A 14,666-nucleotide genomic window follows, 5' to 3' on the forward strand; every position below is an offset into this window, starting at 1 on the left:
AAGAAAAAAAAAAAGCATTTGATAGTTTGAAGTCAGAAGTACGATGTCAACACAAAGCACAAAAAGTGTTCGGTTTTTGTTGAGAAAATTTTTCTTTTTCCTTCATACGGAAGCTTGACAGGTCTCAATATGGGACGGAATCCATGTAACTTTGTTGTTCCTGTAAAGAATATCGACATACGAATGCGGCTCTTACTTGACTGTCTTTTATCCATCTCTGACAAAAAACATTGAATGTCGTAAAGGAATAGTTATTTTCCTTAGCGTAATTTTAAATTTCAAAAATTATTTTGAATTCTTTCACTTCCTAGTATAGCAAGTATCTTTTAAGGAATCCATGCACCATTAGCAGTGTTTGTGTCCCTCGTAGCAGCTTTACGTAGAGCAGTTGATAAAATTAATTTTTATTTTATGTGCCTTTAATCACATCCATCAAATCTTTAAAAGTATGATTTGCATTTTCGTTGCTCTACTTGTTACCTAAACCCCAACAAGCTATGATAACAACTAGCTCATCGTTTTATTTTTCGTTACTTCCCCCATAGTCTTGTTACTTAAGACAAACTTTGCTTAATTTGCACTGTTATTGTTCGCAATTACTGTTGCTGGGGCTTACACTCACGTTGTTCATTACTAGCATTTCTGTTAGTTTGTCGTCCAGCACCGACCGACCCCTTAAACTTGCTCTTGCACAAAGTCATTAAGGAAACATTAAATTGACACTAATGTTCCTAATTGAGTAAAAGGACTTTAATATGATTACCATTCGGTAGTTGTTCTCCTTTCTTTCGCTCAATTCAAAGTTTCACTTATTTTGTGGAAAATATTTCAGACTCAAGTAAATGAATTTGCACATGCAAGAGTCATCACTAATGAGCCATAGCATCGAGAGTGTTGCCATTGCTAAACCCCTTTCATATGGAATTCCTTTTAAAATATAAATTTTTCTTTAATAGAAAAAATTGAAAATACAACTGAATAAATCTCATCCGCCACGAACGGATTATTTTGATCTCTCACATATTATAGAAAAATATTGCACGTTCATCTTGTGTAAGTGTGTGTGAGATAGAGCCTGAATATTGGCTCCATAGTACGGTAGCTTAAAGGGGAGCTGGCCAATGCCATCTTTGTTCCCATTTGCCAGCTTCTCTGCATAGATGTTTTTGAGGTTTCCTTTAAATCTTTCATAAATATTCCACCCTTCTGCACCTTACCTTCCCTGTACAATAATTTGTTCGAGATTTTCTTGCAAATATTTCTAATTGACCTTACAAAATCGATCTGTTGGCCGTCTCTGTTCTAAAAATCATCAATGAGAGCAAATTTAAACTTAATTCGTGCCTTAACCGTATTATTCATAATTTAGTCTTTACTTTTAGTTTTAGTTTGCGTAAGGTAAGAATGAAAACCATCGCTTACCACGGCTATTACTAAGAGGTTTTACGGCACAACAGGTTTCTTGTCTTGCGTTTACCTTTTGCCCAGAACTGGCACCGAAAATTATTTATTTCAAATAAAAATTTTAAAAATATTCTACCTGATGAAAACCTAGACAATGACATTAGTGACGCAACGCTAATATGTATACCATGTCGATGACATGAAGACGTAGAATGAAATTTTACAAGAAAGAAAAAAATTCAAAGATTTTCTTATGAAAATTATGAATATTTCGGTTCGTGCAAAAATATGAGAAAAATAATTTTCAAGGTCATCTATTGAATAAAAAAAAAGACAAGAAAAACGAAATATAATTATAACACGTTTCTATGTCTTATTTCTTGTCTTTTTTTCTTTTTCGTTTTTTTGTATAGATTTTTTTTTTTTTTTCGTTTTTTTTTTGGTATATCGTAAATACATACTTGTGTTTACACATGTATACGTGTTAAAAAGAAAAACAAAAAAAAAAAAGATTTCTTCAAGGGCAATAAATCTCTAACATAACTTGAAACATATGCAAAAAAAAAAGAAAAAAAAGCAAAATTTTGGAAAATTTATGTCGAAACTTAACGATAATGACTTAAAAGCCTTCAGGACATGATTTAAGGCCACCAAGAACAAATTTAACAAATATAGGCAAGCGGCTGCATACGGTCGCATACCAGCCGCAAACAAACAAAAAAAAAAAAAATAAAGAGAGAAACAAATTAACAACAAATATACACTCGAATAAAGTTACATATATGCATGTATATGTATACATATGTCCTTATCTCGTATTTGGTTTTGTTTAGAAAACTGACAAAAATGAACATAATGCTAAAGATACGCGTATTTACATGCGTGCACATCGGGAGAGTGCGCGTTTTAAACTTGATCATTGAAAGTTTTTTTTTCCCCGATTAAGTCACAGTTGTTCGCTTATATGTGTAGTTTTATTGCTGAGAAGTATTCCCCTTAAATCGCACTGACAAAGCATAAGAATATCATCGCGCATGCATGATTACATATACATATGCATTTCATGTTAATGAATTTATGAATATGTATATATATATATATATATATATATATATATTATTATAAATACATTTCTATAAAATTAAGGGTATCGCATACATACACTTTGGAATTTCATTTAGTTCGATCATTATATAAAGACCTTGTAAGCCGCAATAAAGGGAAGCATAAAACTTGAAAAGAACGAGCAAGTGAAGAAGATTGAGAACGGCATCGCGCCGTTCGGCTGATAAGAATCGAACGAAGAAAAAAAAGAAGAAAAACCAAAAATCAAAATATCGCTGATGCCAATAAATTCTAAAATTCTCACATCAATAAAAAACTGGGCAACGAAAAGAAGCAACCTCGGGTTTTCCTTTCAATACCTGCCAAGAGTATCATCGAGTTTTACGTCTTTTGATAAATTGAGTGAATAAGTTGGGTGGGAAGTACCTACAAGTTTAAAGTACACTTTATTTAATATCCTTAATTGCTTCAATAGCCATTCTTCTCTTTCTCTTACTAAATATTTGCCCTTTTTTCTGTTTCTGCAGCCCAGCCAGCTTATGGTGGTTTCTTATTTCTTTGCAAACTTTTGTTGTGAAATATTTTCGATAAAATTTCTTCCATTCCATTGTTTCCGCGCGCAGTTGCAGTATTACTTTCAAAGCTTGATTACGTCTTCAAGCGTATGCTTGACGCGCCTTTTTGTTTTCTTATACCTACCACCGAAGGATACACTTGCTCTTTTGCTCTTTTTGTTATAATATTTATAACAGCGAAAAGGAAGTGATTAGCGGAAAATTCTGAATCGATTAAGCCATGTCTGTGGTGTATGCTTTTGGCATTCTCCCGGCCGTAAAATTTGGTAAATACAATGAAAGACTCTGCCCGCAGGTTAGTATTGACAGTGGGCGCATACCCGCAATAAAGCATAAACTGAACGCAACTTCGTTTCTCGTTTTCGCTCATTACATAGAAAGCGGAAATTTTCTACATTTACTTTATGGTGCAAAAATGGAAAAAACCGATCATGCCCGCACAAATTTATAAGTGACTATATTTTCTTCTTTTCACCGAACGCAAAAAGGACAGAATATTTAAAGTTGTTTTCTTGCTTCTCCAAATGAATATAAATTATCTGTGCCTAAAAATTCATCAATAAATGCTTGATGAATATAGTGCATACCACAACAACAGTAATCTGATTGATTGATCTCTTCTTAACAAATGTGGTATCGTTGTGGGTATCAACCAAACGGACTTGAAGAGTAGAATGCGACAAGCTAAGTGTGTTAGTTCCAAAGAGTTGCGCGGGCGCTAAAAATTTTAATGGCGAAGGGTATACGAAATTCGGTCTCGGCCGCTTATAACTTTCTTATTTGTTTCATTATTTTTATATAAAAAGTGTGATTATAATTCAAATTAATTTTTAAAATTAATTAAAAAATTCGTATCTTTTCCTAAAGCATTTTGAAAAACACATTTTTTTTTTCTATAAGCGCGACTGGAAAGCCTTCGTATAATATAAGTTTTTAGATAAACTCTGATTGAAATACGCATGTTTGACTCGCTATTCGGGTCTCTGCTCAGGTTTCTCAGTAGTAATTTTTTTTTATATACTTGTGGTTAACTATGCGCAGATAGATTCGAGTTATATCTAGCTTTTCTAAGACACATCGAATCAGAATCATGCTTGTATGCCTGACCAATGTCTGCTTGCGTACTTTGGCGTCCAAACTATTTTTTTTTTTTTATATATTTTTAATACATTTTCACAAAATTGGGCGCAGTGATGTCTCTTGGCTGAAGGGTAAAACCTACCGTAAATGGATTTCGCCGTATTGCTCCCCCCATAAAAAAGCTCCTTTTTGAAAATTTCGTTATATGAAAAATTTTCAAAATTTTTGGACAAAATCCGCTAAGTAATAACATTTCGTCCATTACTAATGTGTTATGATGGCAAAAATTTTCAATGGAGAGGCCAAGTTTTTTTTTTGGATTATATGACCAATCACTCAGGGGATGTCCTCTACTCATGTGATTACGGCGGCAGACGGAAAGACTTGAGGAAAGAGAAACTTCGAGATCGACATTTATAAATTATTGAAAACAACCTCTCCGACCTTTTTACAAAATAGAATCAATATTATATTAACACTATGGACACTAAGGCCTTCTGTTACAAGGAAAGATGTTACGCAGAACAGATGATGATGGCTGCATCGCTTAAAAGAACAGATTCGAAGAAGAAGACATGACTTATTGGTCACAATAACTACCGGGGCGTAGATTTCGTCTCCAAACAAATATCGACATTAGCCTCAGAAAGTGCTAATCCGTAAAAGAAGATCCGGCACTTTAGGCAAATATAAAAAAGTCATGTCATTTCATTCATTTATTTACGAGTTACCGTTCTTTAGTGAAAAATGTGTTAAGAGTTTTTTTTTTCTTTTTTTTTTTTGGAAAACATTGCCAGCATTGACTTGAAAAGACTTCGGACAAACAGTTAAAACAGTCCAGTTGCAAGCTAATGTAATCCATCTATGAAATGTGAGCGGAGTGTCTGACTGCTTTCATGGCGCTTGTAGGAGAAAAAGCTGCTGAAAAAACGCAAATTTTGGAAGAAAAAAGTTCTGCTTCTTAACTGCTCCCGAGAATTATTAATCGATATTATTAAGAGTGCTAAAGTTGACAGCTAGTATTCTACCATCTTAGGTAACTAAAAATCTCTGTATTTGTTCTGACCTTTCAATGTTTTAACGCGTTAATCAATATCGCTTTGAGAATAAATATATGAGGCGGGTTCGCAAAAAGAAGTGACTTTTCAAATTTCGTGAACTCCGAACATTCGACCTTCAAATTTTTTTTTTGCTATGTTGGTACACTTGGCTCCAGAATATGTGCACATTATCAGCTACTTTGCATTTTTAGTTTGTTTTTGATAGTCATAAAGTGAAAGTACTTCGAGGATAGGGAAAAGCCCTAGCACAAGTGAATCATACCTAAGGGCAATCACTTTGAAGGGGACAACATGAATAAATTAAAATATTTTCTGAGCACACCTCGTATATCTATGGGAGTATGTATCGAAGAGGATATTGAAACTGTCCAGTTTCCTTAGGTTGCTGTGTGCTTTCACTATCTAAGGACTAAAGGGCTGAACATAATTAACGACACTTTTGAAATTAAATCCCTTCAAAGCGTATGAAGCTAAATGAGTTTCGGCGAAAACTCACTGGGTCCTCTGCGGTGCATTTTTAAAGGTTGTCAGTGGAATGAACGATTTTATTTTCTTTCAATTTCCTCTTGGGTTCTTCCATCTCTTAAGGTGATTGCATTTTAATGCCCAAGATAGTTCTCAATTGTGCCGCTTATATAAAATTGTAAACTAACATGTATCCAATGTGGGGGGTAATCGTTTTCATTAATTATTTTCTAAAAGAGATTGCTTTTGTTTTGGTAAAGTTATGCAAATGGAAGGAACTTGCATAATTTAACCAGAAATAATAAGAATAAAATTGCACTAAAGCCCCTTATAACACAGTAGATACGTTCCATGCCTTATGAGTACGCGTTCTAAGAATGCGTATTATACGAGTCACTTGGGTCAAGCGTTTAGGTGAGACCAAAGGAATTAACTTGCTTGTTATATTGAAAATATCAGGATTAAGATCCTTAGTCGCCGAAGAATTGACGCTTTTTTTTTCAAAAGCTGTGTAGAAAGACTTATGAAAGCGTATTTTCCATCTTTTCTTTTATGGACTTAATCCTTGCATACATTGAAGCAAAAGCGCGATAAAAACTCAATATTTGCTTCACTCTTTTACCGCATTACATAATCACAATTTTACCGCTTTAACACTTTTCTGTCGTAAATGAACCCGTGTTATAGGAGGGTGCAGTGTATATGCCGAATAACAAATTTAGTATACCTTCCGATGAAAAGAGGTAACGAATTTCAATTTAAAGTAAATTCATCATATGTCCTCAGTTTTATTCCAGTAGTATTTGGTTTAAACATTATTCATATTGAAGTGGTGAATAATGATAATAAGGGTTGACTTAACTGCTGAATTTACGATCATTGATATGCAATAAGATAAGGAATCTCCCTTAAAAAAAATCCATTAAGAAACTGCGGAAGAAAGGAAACGCCATCTAGCGTTATACCAGCCAATTATCTATTATGACATATAAAATATGAGATAACAGGTAGAATATTGATTCATATCAGTCATAAGACTTACGACACTAAAGGCGACAGATCAGGTAGGCTTTACCCAAAGACAAAAAAAAAAAAAAAAGAAACCAATTGGAAAACCGAATAATGTCACTCTATGCAACTAAGGAAAAAAGAAAAAAAATAAAATATAAAAAAAAATTTAAATGTATTTATTGCCTTATTAAGGTTGGGTCACATAGCGCGAATATACGAGTTTATGAGTTTATGAGTTCATGTGCACACGCGCGCACGTACTTTCTTGAAATTTCTATACTATTGATTACCTTTCAGTTCAGCGATTCTGAGTACGGGATCTCTTTGCGTCATTGTTTATCGTTGGCCGAGATTTTTGTGATAAAAGCTAACGAAAATAACAACAAAAAACAACAAAAATCTGTTTTACAATGTTTTATTTATGGCTAAAAAACTTGTTTTATTGCCCATCACTATATAATTATAATTCTGATTATTTTTCTTTCCACACAACTAGGCGGCGGCGACTGATGGAGGCTGGATGGAAGCAAGTAGAATGATTGAAAATTCTTATACACTGCTTATCATCATCAATGCGAAGATGGCAAATTTTTCTTTCGCATTACACAGCCATCATCGTCATCAGTATCATCATCATCACCATCATCATCATCACTATTATCATTGTTTTAACGTGTGTTAACCAAAAAGCAGGGTAAGTGTTTTCTTAAAGGTTTCTCTTCTACGCACATATATATATATATATATAAATATGTATATAATGATTTTTATGACATTTGAAATGATGTCCTAAAGAATCGCTAGAACTAGAGTATGCAGAGTGAGCTTAACAGTAACAGTTGTTCCTTTTGCTAATAAGCAGCAATAAAATTATATAACTTTTCGTTTTCCTTTTTCTGTTTCCTTGTTTTTGTTATTCATATGCAAACATTATTTTCCATTTCGTTTGTTATCAATATCAGTTACTCTACTAATGCTTATATGCATACGCATATGAAAAAGGTTTAAAGACCTCGCTTGCATTCTTTTGGCCTTTGGCTAAATATTTTTGTGCACCGTTTACGTATAAAGTAATATTTTTTTTTGCTTTTTTTGTATGCGAAAAAAAAGACAGAGTGATCGGTTTGTGGTAGTGGTTGTGGTGTATGTGTACGAGCGTTAAGAAAGAAAATTATGAGTAGCTTTTTAATAAGCCGTAACGCATCCCCAGCATGTCAAGCGTCGGACATATTTTACGTGGGTGGTCAACAGACGTGCTTTATAAATTGAGTAGTGAACCTACATAAATTTTTGCTGCGCAAGCAACAACAATGTGTGAATTGCCGATGACAGCGACATGTTTTCTGTAATTTATTTTGAGAACAAAAATACCGTTTCATTTACTGGAACAATAACAATAACAATAACTGAAGATTACTTTTCTTTTTTTTCGTATAACAAATTCAATTTATTTTCTTTAGAAAAGTTCAAAATATTCCATTGAAGTGCGTCAAACATTTCAAAAATAGTGAAAACATATCGGCTACACTGAAATTATCAACTCGAGCGATGACCTTACGGTCAGAACTCACTATACGTAAATTATACATTTATAGAATTTGATAATTTAAGAATACTTTTTCTGTTTTTTTTTCTTTTCTTTTTTTTTTTGTTTGGTCGGAGTTGCTGCTCATACATATACTTGATACACACGATATTATAGTTATAGAGTAAATTATTTACAAGTCATAGCGCTTATCTGAAAATTCAACGGACTTTCTTTTCACTCGGTACGCGCAAGAATGCGGATTAACTTTGGTAATTCGTTAGTAGCGTAAAGAACCGATTATTGTGTCATATATCTTGAAGGTGTGTCCGTCCGACCGCAGTGCCTTTAACAAACTTATTGAAAAATTGAGAGCAGGAAATCCAAGGTTTAGAGTATATTTCCTAAACTTTTCAAATCAAATTTTAAAATCGAAGTGACGCCACGCTCTCCACATTTGTTTCATAAAAAAGCAAAATAATTTAAAAAAATTAAGCTTTGAAAATATAGGTAAAGTTCAGTTTAAAATCTAAAACAAATATATGTGAGAATATTTTAGGAAACAATCGCAAACATAGCACATAGGTGGGCAACAAATAACTAAAAAAATTTGGGCTCAACTTTTATATAATTAATCAACGGTATCCAACCAGTGTTTAGGTATCTTGTTTGTCTATTGTATTTTTATGTAAACACTCTTCTACTCTTTTGGAATCCTCTTCGCAGACGGCTAAGATCATTTCAATTTATTTTTATTTCTTAATATAATCAATCACTCAGGGTATATCCTCTATTCGTGCAACAAGGGGTAATGATAAGAAAGAAGTTAGAAGAGAGGAAGAAATGGGAAAGTGGTCGCCACAACTGGTGGTAAGCGGTATGCCTTTAGCCACTGAGAACTCTTTCAGTCAGGATAAACTCTACCGCGCTGAGACTTGGATCCACAAACACTAACTAGCTGGTAGCCGCGATTCTGCTACTCATTGTAGATTTATAATCTCAAGGAACGTCTCAAGCCCCGACTTTCAATCTTGTAATAGTTATCGCGGTTGGTGGGAACTTAGTTAGTGGCCAGCAGGTTATGAAGTGAGTTCAAGAAAAAGAAGTCACTACCTCTCTGAAATTCTCCGGTGGATTTCTCACATACACGCCATAAAATTTGATCGTCTCAAGTTTCAGTTTGCAGAAATTCCGCACAACATCTAAATAATTGACATTGAACTTATTTTTCTCAGTTGAAAATCGCATGTTTGGCTCATATTACCCTACTGCGGAACTTTGATGTCACTTAAATACATATAAAGTAAAAAAGTGACTTTTGTGTTTTCAAATACTTTTCTCTTAAAAAAAATACTTTTCTCTTAAGAAAAGTTTAACTGGTTAAGACGACAGTAATTTCGTTAATAAACTGCAGATAGGAAACTGATCTCTGCATAGGACATGCCCTGGTTTTGGACTTTTATGACAATATGTAAGTCGCTAGTGAACTTCTAACACCATATTAAATAAGTCGGCTTAAGTCAAGTCTCAAGTGCGATAGAGTTCGCTTTGGTCGCAGCTTTAGTGAGTACTCAGCTGGTAAACGCATAGATAGCACTTAATGAATGAGAGCACACCCGTTAGCCTGTGGCCGCCATCTCCTCATCTTTTTCCTTTGGCTAACTTCTTTTTGAACGTCACCGTGTTACGCGACACCCGAAGTGATTGGATCATATGCATTGAAAAAAAAAAAAAATTTCAAGTTACAACAAATTTCCTCTGAGTCATCTTACCATACTTTTTATCAAATTCTTGTTGTTTGACAAGATGTTTTCAATTACATTTGCACTCTTGTGTTATGCCAAAACAATTTTGTCGTGATCCTTGACCGTCGTCAAGGTTTGTGTAAAAAGAAGAACTTTGTCACTTCGACGAAAACTAATAACAATCTTCGACTTTCTCCTCTGAATCATGTTGTAAACTATATGTCATCCTTAGTTACCAGGTGATGGCTGCAATTTCAATTTGCGACATATCAAGAAATGAGAGGGGATCTTGCCATGCCGCTACACAACTAGCATGGAAGTACGAAATGAAGATTCATTTAAGCGATACAAGCGTTTCGGGTTTGAACCGACCAACTAATCTGCTTGCATTGTCATTAAAACTCGATTGAATTATTTTTAAGAAAAACTTATCGAAGAATAGTGGAAACCGAATTTAAGATGTAGGCATCGAGAGTAGCGAAATATCGTTATTCTAAAACATACATAATTTTCAGGGTTCTTGCGTTGCAAGCACACATTCGAAGGATATATTTTGGCCGTAGAAGAAAAGGTAATCTACACGTATATTTACTCGGTCAAGCGAGACTTTAACTAAAGGTTTAATTTTATATGCAAGAAAAAGAAAAAAGCCAGAAATTCATTAATGTTATGCGCATGTTAACGCTTTAATAATAAACCCATGTATTGTGGCATAAATATTAGAAACTTAAGGAACTGCAAAGGGTTTTGTATCTAAGCATCCTTTTTGTCTTCTACGTACTGCATAACTGTAGTCAACCTCGTGCTGGTTGAATTAAGCGACAATTGTTTAAGTTGCTGCCGTTCTAATAATTATATAATAGTGTTTTGTGAAAGAGTTAACAGTAGCACAGCACAGCAAAAGTAATCAGTTCATGCCGTGGTGGTGGTGGTGGTGGTGGTGGCTACCTTTTATGAGTGAAGACCTTAAAGACAAAAATAAGAACAAAGAGAGAAAAAGCAAAGGAAAAAAAAACAAAAAACCAAAGTCAAGCACTAAACTAAAACTTGTACTTAAAACCAGCAGCAAGCAAGTAAAGCAATGCAAGTAGTGTCAGCAAGAAACACAGTTTGCAGTTAAATGGTTTATGAGCTCTGTGATGACGATGGTGATGGTGATGACGCAAAAACAAAGCAGTGTAAAAGAGAAGTTGGCTTAAAACGAATTTCGAATACCAGAGCTAGTTGAACCTAAGATTAATTAAGAAGTAATAAAATATTAATGGAGTTATTGGAGTTATTGGAGTTATTTTTGCCTAAAACGGACGAAAAGGTTCAGTGTCCCATAATATTTTCTGTACTTTCTTTTTTATGCTTACAGTTATAGAATGTTTGCTTACAGCGATCGGTTTTTTGCCTAATGCCTGCTTACATCCTTAGCAAACTTAGTGTTCTACCGACAATAGAGTAGATTTTGCGTCACTACATTCACTCTTATGCTGTTGTGGTAGAAGGGCATATACAAAAAAAAACCGAAAAAAAAGGATTGTTTTCACTATTTTCACTTAGTTACCGTGTTGTTCACGCGTGTAACTGTGGTGTTCATTACAAAGTGTTGTTGATACTCATATGTAATAGTTTTATTTATTTTTATTTTTTTTTTTTACTATAGTAGTTTTTGTTCTATTTATTCTATATTTTTTGTTCGGTTCTTTTGTTGTCGCTACTCCAGCCACCCAGAGCGACAAATTATGACATAAATCTGTTATGCTTTAGCGCGATTTTCTATTTTTTTTTTTTTTTTTTTTCTTTTGAGTTTTAATTTAATTTCCACTTACTTTTAACTTAAACATCATTCGAGAGAGATAGAAGAGTTTCTTTTTTTTGCCGTTAGCTTACTTCTACTTTCGTAAGAAGGTTTACTCCATTTTCTATCTGAGTGCTTTTTTTTCACATTCAAAATATTGGAAGTTTTTCGACCGACGGCGCTTAGAAATGTTTTGTCTTTTCACCGTTTCGCTTGTAAAACAAAGTTATCTTGAGACCTTACGGATTGCTTACGCTTTCGGCAGGTAAGTAGGAGTAGTTAAGAAAATTCTTCCCAAATTCTAACCGTCTCTCTGTCACATATTTCATAGTTTGAAATTTGAAGCTAAGCCGTGCTCTCGTTAGAAAAAAGGGACTCAGATAGGGTAGAAAATTTCTTATAAACATTTCTCGGTCTTGAAGATATTACTTTTGTAAAATGTCAACGAAGAAGTTTTTAGAATTTTGCATACCTTCTTCTTCTGGATTATATGTGTAAAAATTTGCTGAGCTCTATCAATGTCTTCGCCAAATCTACTCAGAATCGTTTGCTTGAGACAAGTCCCTTTCTGCATTCATAATATATAACTCATACGCTACGATGTGTAGATGAAACTTTTTTCTCTAGAAGAAAGGCCGATGAACGTATATGTCACAGATAGTTGGACCAATTACAAACAAATATATGTTTATACGAGAAGAGTGGTTAATAGTTTACTTTTATTGAAATTATTCATTCAATTGAATCGTCAATTTTTACGTCATACTTCACTATCAAAAGAATATTCGCTATGGGAAGAATCATTCTCATGACCCGTGAAAGTGACCCTTTCGACTCTCTCACCATTAAGAAGTACTCTACGCAGACACATAATATCTTCTTTAAAGCAGACAAGAAGAAAGTCGTTTCCAAAATTTCACAAAAATTCTTTAGACTGACGTCTTCTGTCTTCTTTGAGATGAGAAAATTGTCATTTTCATGCATGAATGAAAACATGCTTGAGTTGTTGAAAAATGTTTCTTCAAAGATATTGGAAAACATTTCTTCCCTAAGAACCTAACTAGTCCAATCGAAGACTCAGATTTTATGCCCACTTGGAAAAATGTTCAATTTGAAGGTAACGAGAATAGTCTTTATTAGGAAAGTTAAGAAACGCATTTACATGCAAAAAAAAGAAGTCGTTCGATTGCCTTTGTAGCAGGGAGATTAATTGTTTTAATTAATTTTATCATCATTTGGGTTGGAGTTCATTTCTATGTTGCTGTTAAGCTTCTTCGAATTCGCCCACGGAAGACGTTTTCTAATTGGAGATGGCAAAGTTTCCCATGATACCCTGTAAGCTGGTGCTCTAAGCTACCTCAGACAATAACTTCAAATGCGGCACAGAATGTTGATTTTCTTGATCCGTTAAAGGCACTGACTGTATTCGACATTTGTTTAGCATGACGCTACCGTCTCGCCATAATATTCTAATAAGGCTTTCTAAGCATTCTCTATTTGGCTACGTAACTGTTAATCTGCTGCAAGTGTTTCTTTTTAAAGTACATAGGTCGCTGTTTAGACTGAATGGCATCCGACCCCTAAAATTGAGCGTCGCTTTAGAAAAAAATAAATAATATAGAGCTCTGCTGGACACAAATATATAATTGAGAAGAGCTACTGCATTCTATCCTATAAAGTGAGAAAATACAACTCAAAGTCCCTTAAGGTTTCTTACTTGCATACTCGTCAGAATTTGGAAGAAGTTTTTTGCATAAATACTTCAATAAATACTCAAATAAATTAATCTTCACTTATTTTCTTGGTAACTAACTCTATTAGGAATTTTTTTTCTGCTTCACACAAAACATCAAAAAGCATAGTTTTGCTAAAAATTGCTTACTATCTAATCTGTCCATCTAACCATCAAGTTGGAGCCCAACTCATTTCCATAATCAAAACTCTTATGTAAATCAAAGTTTTTCGTTATTGATTGCAATTTTTACTCGTTCCTTGTAAAAGCGTGTAAAATCGGATCTTTACTTAGAAAAAGTTAATATTTACCATATTTCGACTCACCTGCGATAGCCATCCAGGGGTAGAATGTATGATTACTGGCCTGATGTAAACTGCTGGCGGCTGCCGTTTGAGCTGCGGCTCCCGATATTGTGCAATTCGCGTTCCATGCTGTGGCCGCACCGCCTGCGGCCGCTCCAACTCCGACATTACCGCTTTGAGCAACACCAGCTCCGGCACCGCCAGCACTGCCACCGCGATGACTCACTGGGCTACCGCCGGAAGTATCTAAATAACCGCCTACCCGCGAATCTGGTGTACAGGCCGAAGGCCTTACGGGCATACCGCCAGCTGTGTTATTTTGACCGCCATTGGCGGCATTATTTGAACCATTCGCCGAACCACCCGAACCTCCGCCGCCGCCACCAGTGCCGCCGCCACCGCCAGCTCCTCCATTTGAGCTCGTGTTCCAAATGTCTTTGTAACCATTAACAGAATCAGCTTTAATATTAAGACAATCTTGCTTATAAGCACCGCCATCTGCGTAGATTTTATTGCAGGCAGCCGTAATGCTAGCGTCATACGGTGAATCTTGAGTGGAGCGTTGTAGGTGGTGATTAGCATACGGCGACATGCCCAGCGATAAGGGAAATCCCCTATAGGCCGCTGCAGCGGCGGTGGCCGACTGATCGTGATGCCCGCCTGAACCCATAGCCATGCCCGTGGCTTGATGCGGATGGCCGTAAAAGCCGGAAGCCGGTTCGAAATACGAATTCATATTAGCTGCGGTAAGAATTTTGGCGGTTTTTCAATTAACTTTTGCAAGAATAAAAAAAACGGCGTAGTGTAGAACGCGGGCACTGTTTATAACAACACGGGACGTTAGGAAATTTCACTTCACATCAATACATGGGATAAATTACTTAATCCATTTATATATATATATATATATAT

General features: G+C 35.0%; 1 protein-coding gene and 1 long non-coding RNA gene across 4 annotated transcripts in view; one reads left to right on the top strand and one right to left on the bottom strand.

The window, feature by feature from the left end:
• The window catches only part of LOC119641699 (homeotic protein ultrabithorax), a 183,409-nt gene extending 168,751 nt beyond the window's left edge, over positions 1-14,658 (bottom strand). For 2 of the 3 annotated variants that reach the window (XM_038040491.1, XM_038040490.1), the window contains exon 1: positions 13,776-14,658. In XM_038040491.1, coding sequence (XP_037896419.1) covers positions 13,776-14,490 — 715 coding nt within the window. In that variant the 5' untranslated portion in view covers positions 14,491-14,658. Of the gene's footprint in view, positions 1-13,760 lie in introns of all 3 variants that reach the window. The other variant, XM_038040489.1, reaches the window with a different exon arrangement.
• LOC119641701 overlaps positions 1-14,666 on the top strand; it is a 219,114-nt gene that overhangs the window by 163,881 nt on the left and 40,567 nt on the right. The window contains exon 4 of the long non-coding RNA XR_005247876.1: positions 7,158-7,355. This is a non-coding gene — a long non-coding RNA (uncharacterized LOC119641701). The remainder of the gene's footprint in view (positions 1-7,157; positions 7,356-14,666) is intronic.

Source organism: Glossina fuscipes, unplaced genomic scaffold (assembly GCF_014805625.2).
Source record: "Glossina fuscipes isolate IAEA_lab_2018 unplaced genomic scaffold, Yale_Gfus_2 174, whole genome shotgun sequence".
Lineage (NCBI taxonomy): Eukaryota > Metazoa > Arthropoda > Insecta > Diptera > Glossinidae > Glossina > Glossina fuscipes.